The following is a 14,729-nucleotide window of genomic DNA, read 5'->3' as shown; positions in this document are numbered from 1 at the left end:
AATCAATCAGCACAGTCATTCACATAATACTTCTTTTAGAAAACAACAAAAAAATTCATGTAAGTGATTAAGCTGCCAAAACCACATATACTGGTAGAAGATCCAGTTGCATTATTTAATTCACAATAATAGATGAATATTCCACTAAGTTTTTCCTTACCCAGATCAGTTAACTCTATTGAAACAAAAATTAAATACTTAGAATGCAGTATTATGGTCCCTTCTGTAAAAAGATTTCACCAAGTTTCACACAGGAGAATTCTACCCTTAGTCATCGAGAAAACAGCATTAAACACACAAACCAGCTGGGAATGCAAATCTCCTCAGTACCTGTGACTGTTTCTGTTGGATGAGTTGAAGCACTTCATGGGCCAGTCTGTAATCCTTGGATCGGGCATCAGTAAATACATAGATGAAAGAGCCAGGCAGGGAAATTTCTAGAGCAATCTTTATTGCCCCAATGCTCATCTCTGGACAGTCTCCACCACCCTGTTCACAAGCAGAAATAAAACATAACTTTTTTTCTTTTAAGGAAAAAAAAAACATACCAAATAAGTTACTTTCTTTTGGGACATTCAAGACCAATACTTCCTCAGCCTCTAATCATTTATTCACTTTTTCTACCTTAAGGATTTTATGGTTTCTGCAGAGTGCTGTAACACACTCACAAGCAGCAACTGCAACAATTCCAAAGGGGAAATAATGTCAAAGGAAGAGCCCTGATGTTGGCTGGTGTCACGGTCACTCCTATCCATGTCCTGCTCAGCTCCAGCTTTTGTGACAGCTCCATTTCCCACACTCACATGCTCCCTTCTTGGCTGACAGCTCCCCTCCCCTGGCAGCACACAGCAGTCACGGAAGGTCAGGGGCACAGACAGATGGGAAATGGTCCAGGCAGGCAGCGCCAGGCTCCAGGAGCACCTCTGGACACCAGAGCAGCCAGAACCTGCCCTGGACTCCCGCCTGGACAGGAAGCTGAGCAGAGGGCACAGGTGCTGTGTTCCCACAGCTCTAAACTGCAGCAGCTGCAGAGCTGGAGGTTCTTCAGACCATGTGTTCCATCAAAATGCTTCCAAGTATGACTTTATCTTTATAGGAAAGGATTCATTTTTCTCACTGAATTAAGAATTTGGGAAAAATACTGCTTAAATAAAAGCTAACTTACATAAAAATTAACTTGGCATATTGAAGACAGAACTTTCCAAAGAGCTGATACAAACTGTAAAACTTGCCCTGTCATCTACAATAGATCTCTGCACATTAAGTATTAAATATAAAATTGATTGCTTTTCTTTTTACAATCAACATGCCTTCATACATACATAGATACAAATCTATACATGCTGGGAAAGAAGAAGCAAAAAGAGAGCAGTCCTTCATACTTAAGAATTTTGTTTGCTCTCAGTGAAATGTTCATGTTGGGAACAAGTTTAATCTATCAGTATCCTTAATCCAATTCCAAAGCAAGAACAATTATAAGTTTCTCATCTATGCTGAAGAATAAGCATGTTGTCACTGTTTTTCTGTTAGTCATGTAAGCACCACTGTTCTTTTTCAAAGTCAGTTCTCCTAAATGTAGCCTTAATTTTATGGGAAAAGCAAGTGGTAGACTCCAGACAGCCTGAAATTCAAGAGAGATCTCTCCAAGAAGATTTTTGACACATGTCAGAACTTTATCTTGGCAATGCCTATACAGTCCAATGGGACACATCAGTATATCCAAATTCTTTCAGCAGAAGACTCTTCCACATAAAGCTTTAATTTGTGGGCAAAGTCAAAATAATAGCTAATTTATACAGACATCTACTTGGAACAGGAAAATTTCTATTCCCACTTCAAGTCTACTTGGTTATGATCTCATAATATTCTATATGGCATCATCTGTTTTCTACATAGAACATGAAAACACTACTGAGCTAAACGGTTGCTCTGAGAACAAGCATGGACTTTTTATTCCTATAATGCAGAATAATACTCTTAAAAGGCAACTGGTAGAACAACAAAACATCATCATCATGGAATGGTTTGGATTGGAAGGACCTTAAAGTCCATCCAGTGTCACCCCCTGCCATGGGCAGGGACACCTCCCACTATCCCAGCTTGTTCCAAGCCCTGACCAGCCTGGCCTGGGACATTTCCACGGATGGGGCAGCCACATCACCCCTGAGCACCCTGTGCCAGGGCCTCCCCCCCCTCACAGGCAGAACTGCTTCCTAACATTTAACAGTAGTATGGTCTTTACTTAAATTTTAAAAAGCAGAAAATTTTCCACTCAGTACATTCAGTATTTCCTGCCTTTCTCTCCAAACTGAAATTAAATACAACCACCTCGTGAAACTTTCTGGAAAAGCTGAGGTGAGTGAAGCTCAGGAAGCTTCATTTTCCCTTCAGTTTGAACAGGCCCACAGAAATACACGAAAAATCTGCTTTAAAAAAAAAAAAAAAGGAAAAAAAAAAACACCAACAAAAAAAAAAATACACAAAACCCCCACAAAAAATACCAAGAAACCAAAAACAACACTAAGGAGCCACTGCTGCCCGAGTCCATGTTCTTATACTGTCTGTAAGATTCAAAGATAATTACAGATGAACTATAGGTGATACCTCCTAAGCTGATCCTGTATCCAAGGAACGTGTCTTTTATCACGCTGAATGTAAAAGGAACAGGGCCCAGTTTCTGCAGTGAAATGTACACAGCCCAATTTTTACCTGATGTCAAATGTCAGCCAAAAGACCCTCCAACTATTCTGTGACAGATGAATGGAAAACAAGAGCTGGGCTAACCCGGATATTCAGGGAGGACAAGTTGAGCACATTTTGATATAATATGTTTTATACACAAGATGCCTTGAAATATTTATTTTCACCTTAATTTTAGCTCTGTTCATTAATGAGAATATTTGGTCCATGGCCTTTCTCAAAATGAACCCAGCTCAAAATTTCCTCTACCCCCACATCATTCACTCCTGCATCTTTTATCAGTCACTTTGGAAAAATACTGGTAACAAACCTGTAGAAAGTGTTTCTATTTTCTCTACTGCAATATGACCTAGCAGTCCTGTTCTAATCATTTTTTGATTACTGTTTGGGCCCTTCACCAATACAGTGGATGAATACAAGTCAGTGAGAGCCTCCATACAGGAGAATGAGCATATCTTGAAAGTAATTATGAAATATGTGATCAACCAGCATTAAAAAAGTTACTCACCTGAACATAAAGTTCCCGAAGTTCAAATTGAAATTTCTTGGGATCTGTGGTTATTGTCACTGGACCAATTTCTAGAATGAAATACAAAGAAAAGAGAGTTATCCAAAGAGGTACGGTAGTAAAAAAAATTGAAACTAAAAGCATTCAACAGAAAGAAACAGTAGAGAATGATACCCCCAGTACTGAAACCTGTGATTTCAAATCTGGTAACTTCAATATTCCAGTATTACCGACCTCTATGTGCTGTAAACATTTATAGGCACATAAAGCCTTTCACCTTTGATTTTGATCAAACATTTGATTGTTCTTAGTGTTTAAAAGGGAAGAAAAATTCCCAGAACAAATGTTGCTGGACCAAGAAATAATGTATTTTCCCAGAAAGAGTCTCTTCAGACTGGAGAAAACAAGACTTCAGGAAACCTTACAGCAGCCTTCCAGGGCCTAAAGAGGCTCAAGGAGAACTGGCTTGGACAATGGTCTGAAGGGACAGGGGACTAGGGGAAATGGCTTCAAACTTAGAAGATATTAGATATTGGGGAAGCAGCTCTTCCCTGTGAGGGTGGGGAGGTCCTGCCACAGAGAAGCTGTGGCTGCTCCTCCTTACAGGATCCTGTGGATCCCTGTAAATGTCCAAGATCAGGCTAGATGGGGCATGGAGTAACCTGGGATAGTGGAAGATATCCCTGCCCATGGCAGAGGGTGAAACAAGATGAATTTAAGGTCCCTTCCCACCCAAACCATTCCACAACTATTTGATGCTAGATAAACATGAAGAGACCTCTTTGGACAGAACGCATATACTCGGCTTTGCAAGTTTACTCCTGTAGGAAAAAAAACCAAACCAAAACAAAACAAAACCAAACAAAAAAAAAAAACAGAAAGAAAAAAAAGATGTGCCAATCTCTTCCCTGAAAAAAAAATCTACCTCTGGAAATATCCCAGTGTGAGCCCTATCCCCAGTCCAGCACATCTATCAGGAGCTGCCAGAAAGAACCAAAGCAGAAACAACTTTATTCATTGCATTTGCCATGTCTGGCTACTGAGGAAGGGCAGGACACTCAAGTGAAGTTGCCTGGGGTGTGTAACAGCAGCACTTAAGTGAGCATTTCCCAGTCCCATGGAGCTGTCCCTCTGCCCCTCACACAGCCTTCCTGATTGGTATCAAATGTGATTCCAGCCAGCTGGTTCCTGTGCTGTGATTTCCTGCCTGTTCACCTCAATCTGCCTTGGCACCAGTGCCCTCCATTCTTTGCCTGGCCCAGGCAGGCACTGCTGCCCTGGCCACGGGCACTCGCCCAGCTCAGCAAGCGCAGTCAGGGTGCTATGCCAAAAATCAATACATAAACACACACACACACAAATGAAGAGATTTCTGCCAGCTGAGTGCTCCAAAGCACTCAAAGAGATCAGCTGAGTCCCGACAGACCAAATGGGGCACAATTGTGCTGTCAGGGTAAAAGCCAAGCATGAAACTGCAACGGTGCCAATTTAATACAGCTGCAGCTTACAGGGAAGTGCTGCCTCAGCAGACCTCACAACACTTTCCAAGCCCTATAAAAGTTAATATGCACTTATCTTCCATATAATACAGACATTTTTCTTTTTAAAACAATCCAAAGTTTTATTTCACTGGAGTTACAACAACTGCCATCACTAATCACACCAGTATTTGCTGGACAAGTGCTATTTATGGATGTCTTTTGGTTTAATTTCTTTGAAAGTCACCCATGAGATCACACAAAACCTTTCCTAGAACATTAAACCGTCCTTGGGGATTTTTCTTATGGCTGTGAGTCATTTATCTGTGAATGCCATGTACTAAAATGCTGCACTACCATTAAAAGAGCCATTATAAGGACTCGCTGTTCCTTCACATACCTCATCCTGCTGCACTCCCGCTCCCCCTGGCACTATTCTCCTTTGGGTATCCTTTACAGCAAACACCTGCAATAAAGCTACCTCCAAATTGTTTTGCCTCCAATCTCCCCCTTGCCAAGCACTGCTCCAAAGCACATCACTGACCGGAGTTTATCCATACAGCAACCCCACTAGCTTCATTATTCCCATCCGTTGAGGGATTCAGTGTTTCAGTCTAGAGCAGTAAATCCCTTGGAAAGGCTTTCTTACCCTATAAAATAAAGATCTGAAAGGCAAGACTCCTGCAGCTAAGGTAAAACAGCCCATCAGGTCAGACAGGCTGAGAACTTGGCCTTATTCCCCCATAGGCAGCACAGGCTGGCTCCAGAAGTGCCGATGCCAAGCAGAGCCTGGCCAGCTTCCTGCAGGATCAGGGCTCCAGCCGCCCTCTGCTGAGAGCTCAGCAAAGAGCTCAGCTGGGAAATGGCACCTGGGCCCCAAGAGCGAGGCACGGTCAGTCAGCATTGAGCACTGTGGGCAGGACAGAGCAGAGAACCCCACAGAAGCTGGTCAGGGCAGATGTCCTCAGCTGATTCCACCACCAAGGCCACGTCTGAATGGTGATGGTGCTCCTCCTCACCACCTGAACACTCACCAGCTCGTCCCAAAAAACCCAGCAGCTGTCCTTCACATACTGCTGTGCCACCAGCTCATGTGACCTGCCTGCCAGGAAAGCTTTCATAGCCTTCACCAGCTTCAGTTTCTTTCATCCTCATTTGGTGACCTCCAAATTCAGCCCAAATAAGGCTATTTCACCAACACATGTGAACACAGGCCTTCAAAGTGTCCAGAATATAAAAAAAGAAGAGGCATTATGACAAGTGATTTAAATTTACACAACAAGCATAGTTTAAACAGAATATTCACTCAGAAACTACACCTGTAAACACACCAAGCAGAAGAAAATACTAAGCTTTTTAACTTCATTACCTCTTTAGGTAAAGCTTGACACATGGGATACTCTAACAGAATACAGTATCACAGAATGGTTTGGGTTGGAAAGGACCTTAAAGCCCATCCAGTCCCACCCTCTGCCATGGGCAGGGACACCTTCCACTAACCCAGCCTGCTCCAAGCTCTGTTCAACCTGGCCCTGAACACTTCCAGTGATGGGGAGGTGTTGTTTCCCATTCTCATGCTGCAATCTGAATCCATTTTTATGGACTGATATGGGAATATTTGGAACTGCTTAGTTGTGGAGGTCTCTCCATTGCTCACTACTCCAAAGCTTTCATGGTCACCCAGAGGGAGCCTTGCAAATGTAAAAAAGCTGACACAGCCCCAGAATGGCAGCAAGATTTTTTGAGGCACCAACCCAATCCTCTGGCCTCACAAGTACAATGTAAATGTCAACTTTTCCAGACTCGGGAATCAACAGTCAGACTTGCACACACACAAACTGGTACCAGCCAAAAGGAAACATTTTAAAGGAATGACTGCACATCCCCAAGCAAAGCCTGGACTTCCAAAACTGAAATCACAGAAGTTAACGTAGCCACTGTGGCATTTAAGTTTATACCTAAGCAATTAAACTGCGACAACACACAACTGAGTAACAGAGAAATCAAGGATTTTGATGCTTGCTTTCTGGGGAAAATCTTGTAAAAACCATCTCATTGGTAAATAAGGAGAAAAACCCACAGCAACCTGAGAAACTGGCCATTCCAAAAGGCCCGGCTGTTTTTCCATGGCTTTCTGCCACACCTCAAATGGCCACATGTTTATGTACAAGCTGAGCAGCAAGCATGTTGGGAAAACCACAGATTTCCCCATGACACACAATCGCACATAATTACCACTGATGGTGATTGCAAATTTGGCACTCCCCTAGTCCTCACCACGGAACACATCTGCACCAAATGTCTGCTTTGGACAGCTGGGTGCTTTAGAGCTAGCAAAGGAATATGCAAGTCCTTTGCCTACCTCTCATCAACTCAGAACACTGGATTTGCTTATTCCAGAAGGAATAAGAAAGCTCTAAGTGATACATGGTAGCTGAAGGAATTTTGGCAGAGATGCTAAACCTTGTGGAGTGCTCTCACCCACAGAATTCCTTCTTCTAATTCACAGCAAGGATGTTTTCCTCATGCAAAGCCATATCAGAATTAAAACTAACTAACTAAATAAATAAAGCAAAGATATCCCCCCAAAAAGCCTCCACACCTTTGAATACTTCCAAACAAATATAAATCTCAAAACAATGACACTGGTAAAATAGGTAAAATAGAAAAAACCAAAGCCCCAAAGCCTACCACAGAATAGCAACAAATCCCTGATATTCCAATAACAATATTAATATTATATAATATATAATAATATCAAAATAAATACACTATTACATTATATAACTACATTAATTATATACTAATAAAAACTAATATTATAGTTAATATATTTAGTTATCTCTATAGTTATTACTATATTTAGTTATCTCTTCATAACACAGTATACACAGAAAAAACCTGTGTGACAATTATCATCCACATTCATTATTTCTGAAGTGGACTGACAAGTCTAGCACTGGGCAATTCTGACAGTTTTTGGGATCAGAGGATTCCTATGGGTTTCACACACCCATATATACAAATCCTCACCTGCCACTGACATATGTGTATACATATGTGTGTGTATGAGTACACGTGTATCAAAAAATTTTCACCACAAATGAAGTGATGCTCAAGGATTAAGAGTGATCAGATTAGACAGCTGAAATGCCTAAACCAAGATCCCTGCCAAAAGAAGCTGGTGTACAATTATTCCCTAAGAGCCATTTACTAAGGCTGCTGAGCACTGAGGTTTATCTGATTTAATATTCTTCTCAGAGAAAGAAGAGAACTGTATCCAATCCACTGCACAGCTCTGCTTATAATGCCTCTGAAGACCTTTAGGAGCAGCCACAGCCAAGAACTCAGAGAATAAGAGCAATGGTAGAGCTGCTCCAGCCAGGCTCCAGCCAGCTGTCCATCCTGAGGGCACAGAAGCAGAAACCTGCAATTTTACAACAGCAAATTGGGTCCTGCAGGCTCTTCCCTCTACAGATCCCTCATGAGCTGCCACTGGAAGTGCTTCACAGGGCTCTCCTTCCCCTTAAAGAGAGAGTCATCACACAGGTGAGACTACATCGAAGAAAACCAATTGTAACCGACATCTCAAACAACAGTTTTGTTCCTCACACAGCTGACAAGGACATGCACACAGGATCAGAAGCTGTTTCATAGCATTACGTTTTAATGCACCAAAAAATGCTGCTCCATTTTAACTGATGGCAAATTTCTCTTGTAGCCTACCAAACCAAGAAGCTGGCTCCACCACATAGTAAAAAAGACCAAACTTAAAGCCTTGTGCTTTGTGCTCTGAAGGACAACCCCAACTCCCATTCAGATGATGGGAGCTGTGCGGATAGAAACCTTGATGAATTTTTCCAGGAGCACAAGGCAGCCCTGGAGATGCTGCCTACAGCCATGAGCCCCCCATGGCTAACACACATCCCACTGGATAGACCACTCCAATGGATTCAGGGAGCACTGAGTAAGCCAAGATGCTTAGCACTAGAACATGTAATAGGCTATTTAAAGTTTTTTCCTAAATGATATTTCCTCATGACTCAGCTGCTTTCAGATTCTAACCTGGCTATAATGAATTTTTTGAAGAGCCCAAAAACTGCAGTGAGCAACTTTTACCAGATTCTTAATCAGAGAGAAATGGGCCAAACCAGCCCAGCAAGCTCACGTTTCCTTAACACACTCACTTTTTTATTTCTTAAATCATTTTTCAGCCTCATGACTAAATGTAACAGCAGACAGGAAGGAGTCAGAATGCTCACAGTTTCTCACCCAGTTTTTCATGAGTTGGCTGTTCACAGACAAACCAGATAGATTATCCTGGCAACTGCAGAGCCCTGCTAAGCAGCACCAGAGGAGAAGATGAAGCTCCATCCTCACAGATGGCAAGGGTCACCACCCTCATGCATCAAACTCTTCACTTCAGGACAGTGGCCAGAGCCTGGCTGAAACTCAGTGACCAAATACCTAAAACAAGCTTTACTAGCAATGTGCCTTAGCAAGTGTCACGTTTGTGATGTTATTTCCCATTGTTTTAATAGTTATGAGCTCATGACTTTATTTTTTTTAAGAAAAATAACAATGACAAAAAGAAAAGCATTATGCATGCTTCATTTCTTGGAAAAGAAAGCTCACTTGGAGACCCACAGTGGATAAAATCTATTATTCTCATCTTTTGTCTACTGCAACAACCACTAAGTTTAGCTTACGAGCCTCACATGCAGTTGTCTAAAAGTTATTAACCACACGCAATAAGAAACAATAAAAATCAGGGACAGATTTGCCCAGCACACTGTTAACTCCACCTTCTGAGAACTACAGTCACAAACCACAGGGTGTGGAGAGTAACCTCCCCTACCCAGAGATGGTTAAAATACATCCAGATTTGCTACAAATGCTCTCTTAAATGAGTGAGGCACTAAACAGTCTTGGAACTTCTCAAGCCCTTTGCAAGAGTGGCACATCACATTAACCAAGGAATGCTAATTAAAAAAACTACTCCCTTAGGCTGAAAATGAGAAAAAGATAGCTTCAATGAAATAGAAACACAGGTTGATTATTGTTCTAAGTAATCCATCTGAACATCTCCTCTAACTCCTCTGAGATGCCAGAAGTCTTTATCTATTGCTGGTGCACAGCTATGGGCAAAGAGACCTAAAAACTTGAGTCCATGTGCTTCAGATTTAAAGTAATGACTTTAGTGGCTATTAAATGTCCCAAAAAGAATGACACAAAGCAAGGTTTTTTCCTTTCTGAGGGCAAGCAAACATACTGAATGCTGAAATCTGGAGCAGCCCCACCTTCCTCCTCCCTGCCTCAGCCTTTTGCAAAGCCTGGAAGCCCATTCCCAGCGGGGCTACAGTGCCGTGTCTGAGCTGACTCTGCTGCCTCTGGCCAGCCCTCCAGTGGATGGCTGCCCAACTCCCAGCACAGCCACGGCTGGCAACTCGGCTGACAGGCCCTGAGAGAGGCCAAGGGCTGAGCGAGCCATGGAGATTATGGGAAGCTCTTACAACTAGGTGGTCCCTGACATCCAAGCCTTGAGCTCCATCCCAGCACTGAGTTCGTCCAGGACTGCAGCCCGTGCTCTCCTGCATCTCCTGCGTGCCCAGAGCTTTGGAGTTTGTGCTTGCTGGTCCAGCACTGCCACTACTGCAGGCGTGCATGGGGCTGCTTTGCTTTTCCAACAACAAAAGGCACGAGCAGACACAAGGGGAAAAAGATTTGAGCAATTTGCTTAACTCAGCCTCCAATAAAGGACAAACAGCTGATAAGGACTGCAGACACAGCTTCCTTACTGTCCAGCCTGGGAGCAGCGCTGGATCCCAGGGCTGGCCCGCGCTCCCAACTCCCACTGAACATCTGAGAAGGTCATCAGCTCAGTTTCTGTTTATTTCCCCCTGTTAACAACAGGCTGAACAGAGTAAAACTCAGTTCATAATGCTCTTTAAATTCTTTCTCCAGACTGAACTCCAGTTCAGTCCAGGTCTATTTCTGTCTCATCTCTGGGTCTGTGTATTTTGGCGCTGCTCCTTCTACACTTGTAACGGCACTGGATAAAGAACGTGCACTGAGGAATCGGGCAGGAACAAACACAACTACCCATTTCACAGTGCTGCTTTGTGATTAATTACCATGCTGAAGTCAAATCAAGACGGATTTAAAACGCAACTTTTAATTCACAATTTATACTTAATATTGCATTACAAAATGAACTTATTTACTGTGACATCTAGCATGATTGATTTTAAGCTGCTGTCCACGCCACTGTTGGCCGGGAATATCCGAGCTCCACCGTCGGGAGCCTCCTGGCACTGCAGGGTACCACAGCCTCATCCATAAAGCTCCTTCTCCTTCTTCATGGAACTCAGGCTCCCACCGTGTCCCCAAATGTACCTCACCATAAGAGGGGTCCAGTGGCTGACTGGCAAAAAAAGCCACAGCTTCTTTTATTTGCAATGGCTAATTAAAAGTTTCTTCTGCCTGGAAGATTATATTCCCAGATTACTTCCTTCAAAGAGATTTGGAAGGTCCTTGGAGAGAGCTACCTGAGTGAAGCCAAATCAGCTTTTTGATCTTGAGACATCAGGAAACTGAAAAGCAACTGGCTCTTTCCTGCTGAAAGTGCAGCTGCATTGCTTTCCCAAAGGATAAGGAACTACTAATGCACTCAGAACACACAGTTACACAAAAGCAGACCCTGTAAGCAAATAAAGTCACCGTCAGCAACCCGAGCATCCTGGGAGCAGGATAACCCAGTCCTGCTCAGTCTGGGATGAGGGGAAACAGTCTACATCCCCATCATGTGGCACAAACCAAAGTCCCAAGGCAGGAACAGTACTTAACAGGGGTAATTACCCCCCAGTTATTAATAAAGCAGCAGTCAATGTTTTCTTCAAGAAGCCATTCTCCTAACAAGCTTTATGGAGACCATGGCACTAATCCATCAGTCCTTAAAAGTGCCAAAAGACCATGGGAACACAGGGACCTCCCAGAGTATGTTCCCATATTAACCCTATCCTGCTCTTTAACAAGCCTATGTTGGGGTTTGCTTTCACATGGTAAAATAAATTTTACTTTAAATCATCATAGAATCATAGGCTTAGGTGGAAAGGGATCTTAAAGTTCTTCTAGTTCCATCCCTTGGTCAGGGACATTCCACTTAGGTTGCTCTAAGCCCTGTCCAACCTGGTCTCAGACACTTCCAGGGATGGGATAGCTACAGCTTCTCTGGGCACCCTGTGCTTCCCCATCCTCACAGGGAACAATTCCTTCCCAACACTGAATCAATACTACCCTCTGGCAGTGGGAAGCCATTCCCCCTTGTCCTGTCCCTCCATCCCTCGTAAAAAGTCTCTCTCCATCTTTCTTGTAGGCTCCCCTCTGGCACTGGAAGGCCACAGTGAGGTCACCACAGAGCTTCTCATCTGCAGGCTGACTAATCCCGATGCTCTCAGCCTTTCCCCAAAGGAGAGGGGCTCCATCCCCCGATCCCCTCTGTGGCTCTCCATCTGACCATGGATGCATTATAGTGTATTAGGTTTCAGTGGGTCTCTGGAGGTTTCTTTGGCTGGAGGGAGTTACATGGCCTGGGACAAAAACACCACTGTTGGATATGAAGCTCAAACACTGTGTGGTAAGTTTTAGGCTCTTTTTCCCTAAAAGAAACACAAAAAAGTAACGACTGAGCTAGAATTCCTTCAGCTGCCGGACACAATTCAGATGCCGGACACAATTCTTGAAAGACTAATTAAATTCTGCTCAGCAAAGTATCAGCAAACCACATAATTACTAATTAGCCCTAAACAAAGGGAAAAGATAGACACTAAACACAGACCTACCTACACTTGCATAATTCAAGCACTCCTAAACAGAGTCCTCTCAGTTTTCATACCAAACTACCTGTTTTCCAGTGTCTCTCAATAGAACACAAGGAAGAAAGAAAAAAAGTTTAATTTTGAAAATTCCAGGAGAATAAAACCAAGGTTCTAGGAGATGACCTGTGTGTGCCTGCACACAACATACATTTAGATACTCAAAAAGGCTTTAGGATATATCCAGCTGCCCTCCTTTGAGAATGCAGATTTCCAAACATAACAAAAATCACGTAATCTGACGCCAGCTGCTGGGAGAAAGAAGTGTCACATTCAGTACAAAATTCAGATATTCTGCATGAGGTTACTCTGTACCTAAAATATTCCTTTTTTCCTTTTTACAACTAGAAATGCATCTGCCTTCTTTACAAGTAACTGTGACAGAGTTTTTATTGATTTCAGTCAGAACAGACCCCAGCTCCTGTCCAAATATTCCACTATAAAGTGAATTGCTAAAGGATTACCAGTGTAAAACCATTAGAAACCCCAACCCTGTCCTTTCAGGCATTACAACTGTAAATTCAAATCTCTGTATCATTCCAGCTAAGTCTCCACTTCACAGAACTAATCCATGTGCAGCTGACAGAACACGGAATGTTACAGCAGATAACACTGTCCATGTACAATTATTCACTCTGACAATATCCAATTGGGAATATTATCCCTGGGGCTCTAACAAGGGTCTAGTGATGCCTCAAATACTGTTGTGAATAATGAGGCATCAATGAGCTGAAATTAAAACATCCATTTAAGGATATTCAAAGAAGGGCTGTTACTGGTGTTCCAGGTTAACGCAAACTTTCTGGTCTTTTTATAAATCTATTATTAACTTAAACAGTGAAGACTCTAAATAATTCATTTTCTATTTCGACCTATCAGACACATTTCTTACTCCTGGTGAGGCCTGTTTGAGAAGTTGGATCAGATGATTTTTTCTAGGTGCCTTCTAACCTTGGGCTGTTGCAGTACTCTATCGTACAAGAAAGCAGTGGGAAAAAGAAGCAGAAAATAAGACTGTAAAATAGCTTATCTGACAGAGCCAACCCAGGAAAAAGAGGATACTGAAACATTTTAGTTCTATTTTTAAAAGTATGTGGTTTGGATTGAAATGCCGATTTAAAAAGAAAGATATAGCAAGTTGTTCATGGCCAGACGAGCCTCTCAAAAGCTTCATTACAGCACTGTTTACTTTGGTAACTGGCGAGTCAGCTGGAAGCAGCTCTCTCCCATCCCTTCACTTTTGCCTGTATCATTTGTAATTGTGTCATTTTCTAAATGGCACCAAGAAAAACATTTCTAAGCAGAAACCATTCAAGTAAGGGATAAACTTCTTGCAGAAGTCTAGAGAACCAAGGCTGAGAAACTGGAAGGCTCACCATAATCCAGGGGAAGGGGAAAGGAGTCGGGCCAGGTTGAGCAGTGTCTCCACACTGCCAGAATAGCTCAGTGGTGACAGTGGTCTCATGCGTCTCCTCGCTCTCCATGGGCCACAGCAGTCAGAATGCCTTGCCTCTGGTTCTTCCCAGCTCTGAATCTGGCCCAGCAGCACACACAGGGCTCCCTGGCAGCTCTCCTCCCTAAGACAGGCTGCAACCCCTGGAGCTGGGCTTCTGGGAGTCAGAGGCACAGAGACTCTTCTCCCCTCTCTGCAGCACTGCACTCACTTCATGGTTTTAATCTGCCAGGAGAACTGAAAACCAGAACTTCTCCCCACAGCAGTCACACAAGCCCTGAGAATGACTATTTGGTAAATGAATCCTGTTGCACAGAAGTCTCACACTCAGTGCTGCTGAGAGTCTGGCTGCAAGACACACATCTTTAGCTGTCACTTTGGAAAGGGAATCTGCACATTCACTGACTTATGTAAACTGTGTGGTATGTAAACAATCCCCCAATCCATGTCTAAGCACCATTTCTGCCCACAGTCATTTGTCATATAAAACTGATGTCTCAGTCAGAGAGCAAAATACCTTATAACAGAGAATCATGGAATCATTTAGGATGGAAAAGCCCTCTAAGATCATCAAATCAAACCACTGACCCAGCACTGCCAAGGCCACCTCCAACCACATCCACAAGTGACACATTCACAAAGCTTCTAAATCCCTCCAAGGATGGTGACACTTCCCTGGGCAACCTGTTCCAAAGCTTGTCAACCCTTTGAGGGAA

General features: G+C 43.0%; 1 protein-coding gene across 2 annotated transcripts in view; it reads right to left on the bottom strand.

Moving 5' to 3' along the window:
* The window catches only part of HMCN1 (hemicentin 1), a 166,825-nt gene that overhangs the window by 131,246 nt on the left and 20,850 nt on the right, over window positions 1-14,729 (bottom strand). For both annotated transcript variants that reach the window (XM_038144148.1, XM_038144147.1), the window contains exons 2-3: window positions 3,209-3,279; window positions 331-489 (exon numbers count right to left, since the gene is read on the bottom strand). In XM_038144148.1, the coding sequence (XP_038000076.1) occupies window positions 331-489; window positions 3,209-3,279 (230 nt within the window). The remainder of the gene's footprint in view (window positions 1-330; window positions 490-3,208; window positions 3,280-14,729) is intronic.

This window comes from Motacilla alba, chromosome 8, assembly GCF_015832195.1.
Source record: "Motacilla alba alba isolate MOTALB_02 chromosome 8, Motacilla_alba_V1.0_pri, whole genome shotgun sequence".
NCBI lineage: Eukaryota > Metazoa > Chordata > Aves > Passeriformes > Motacillidae > Motacilla > Motacilla alba.
Note: the sequence above shows the minus strand (reverse complement) of the source record. Positions and strands in the feature narration are given on the sequence as shown.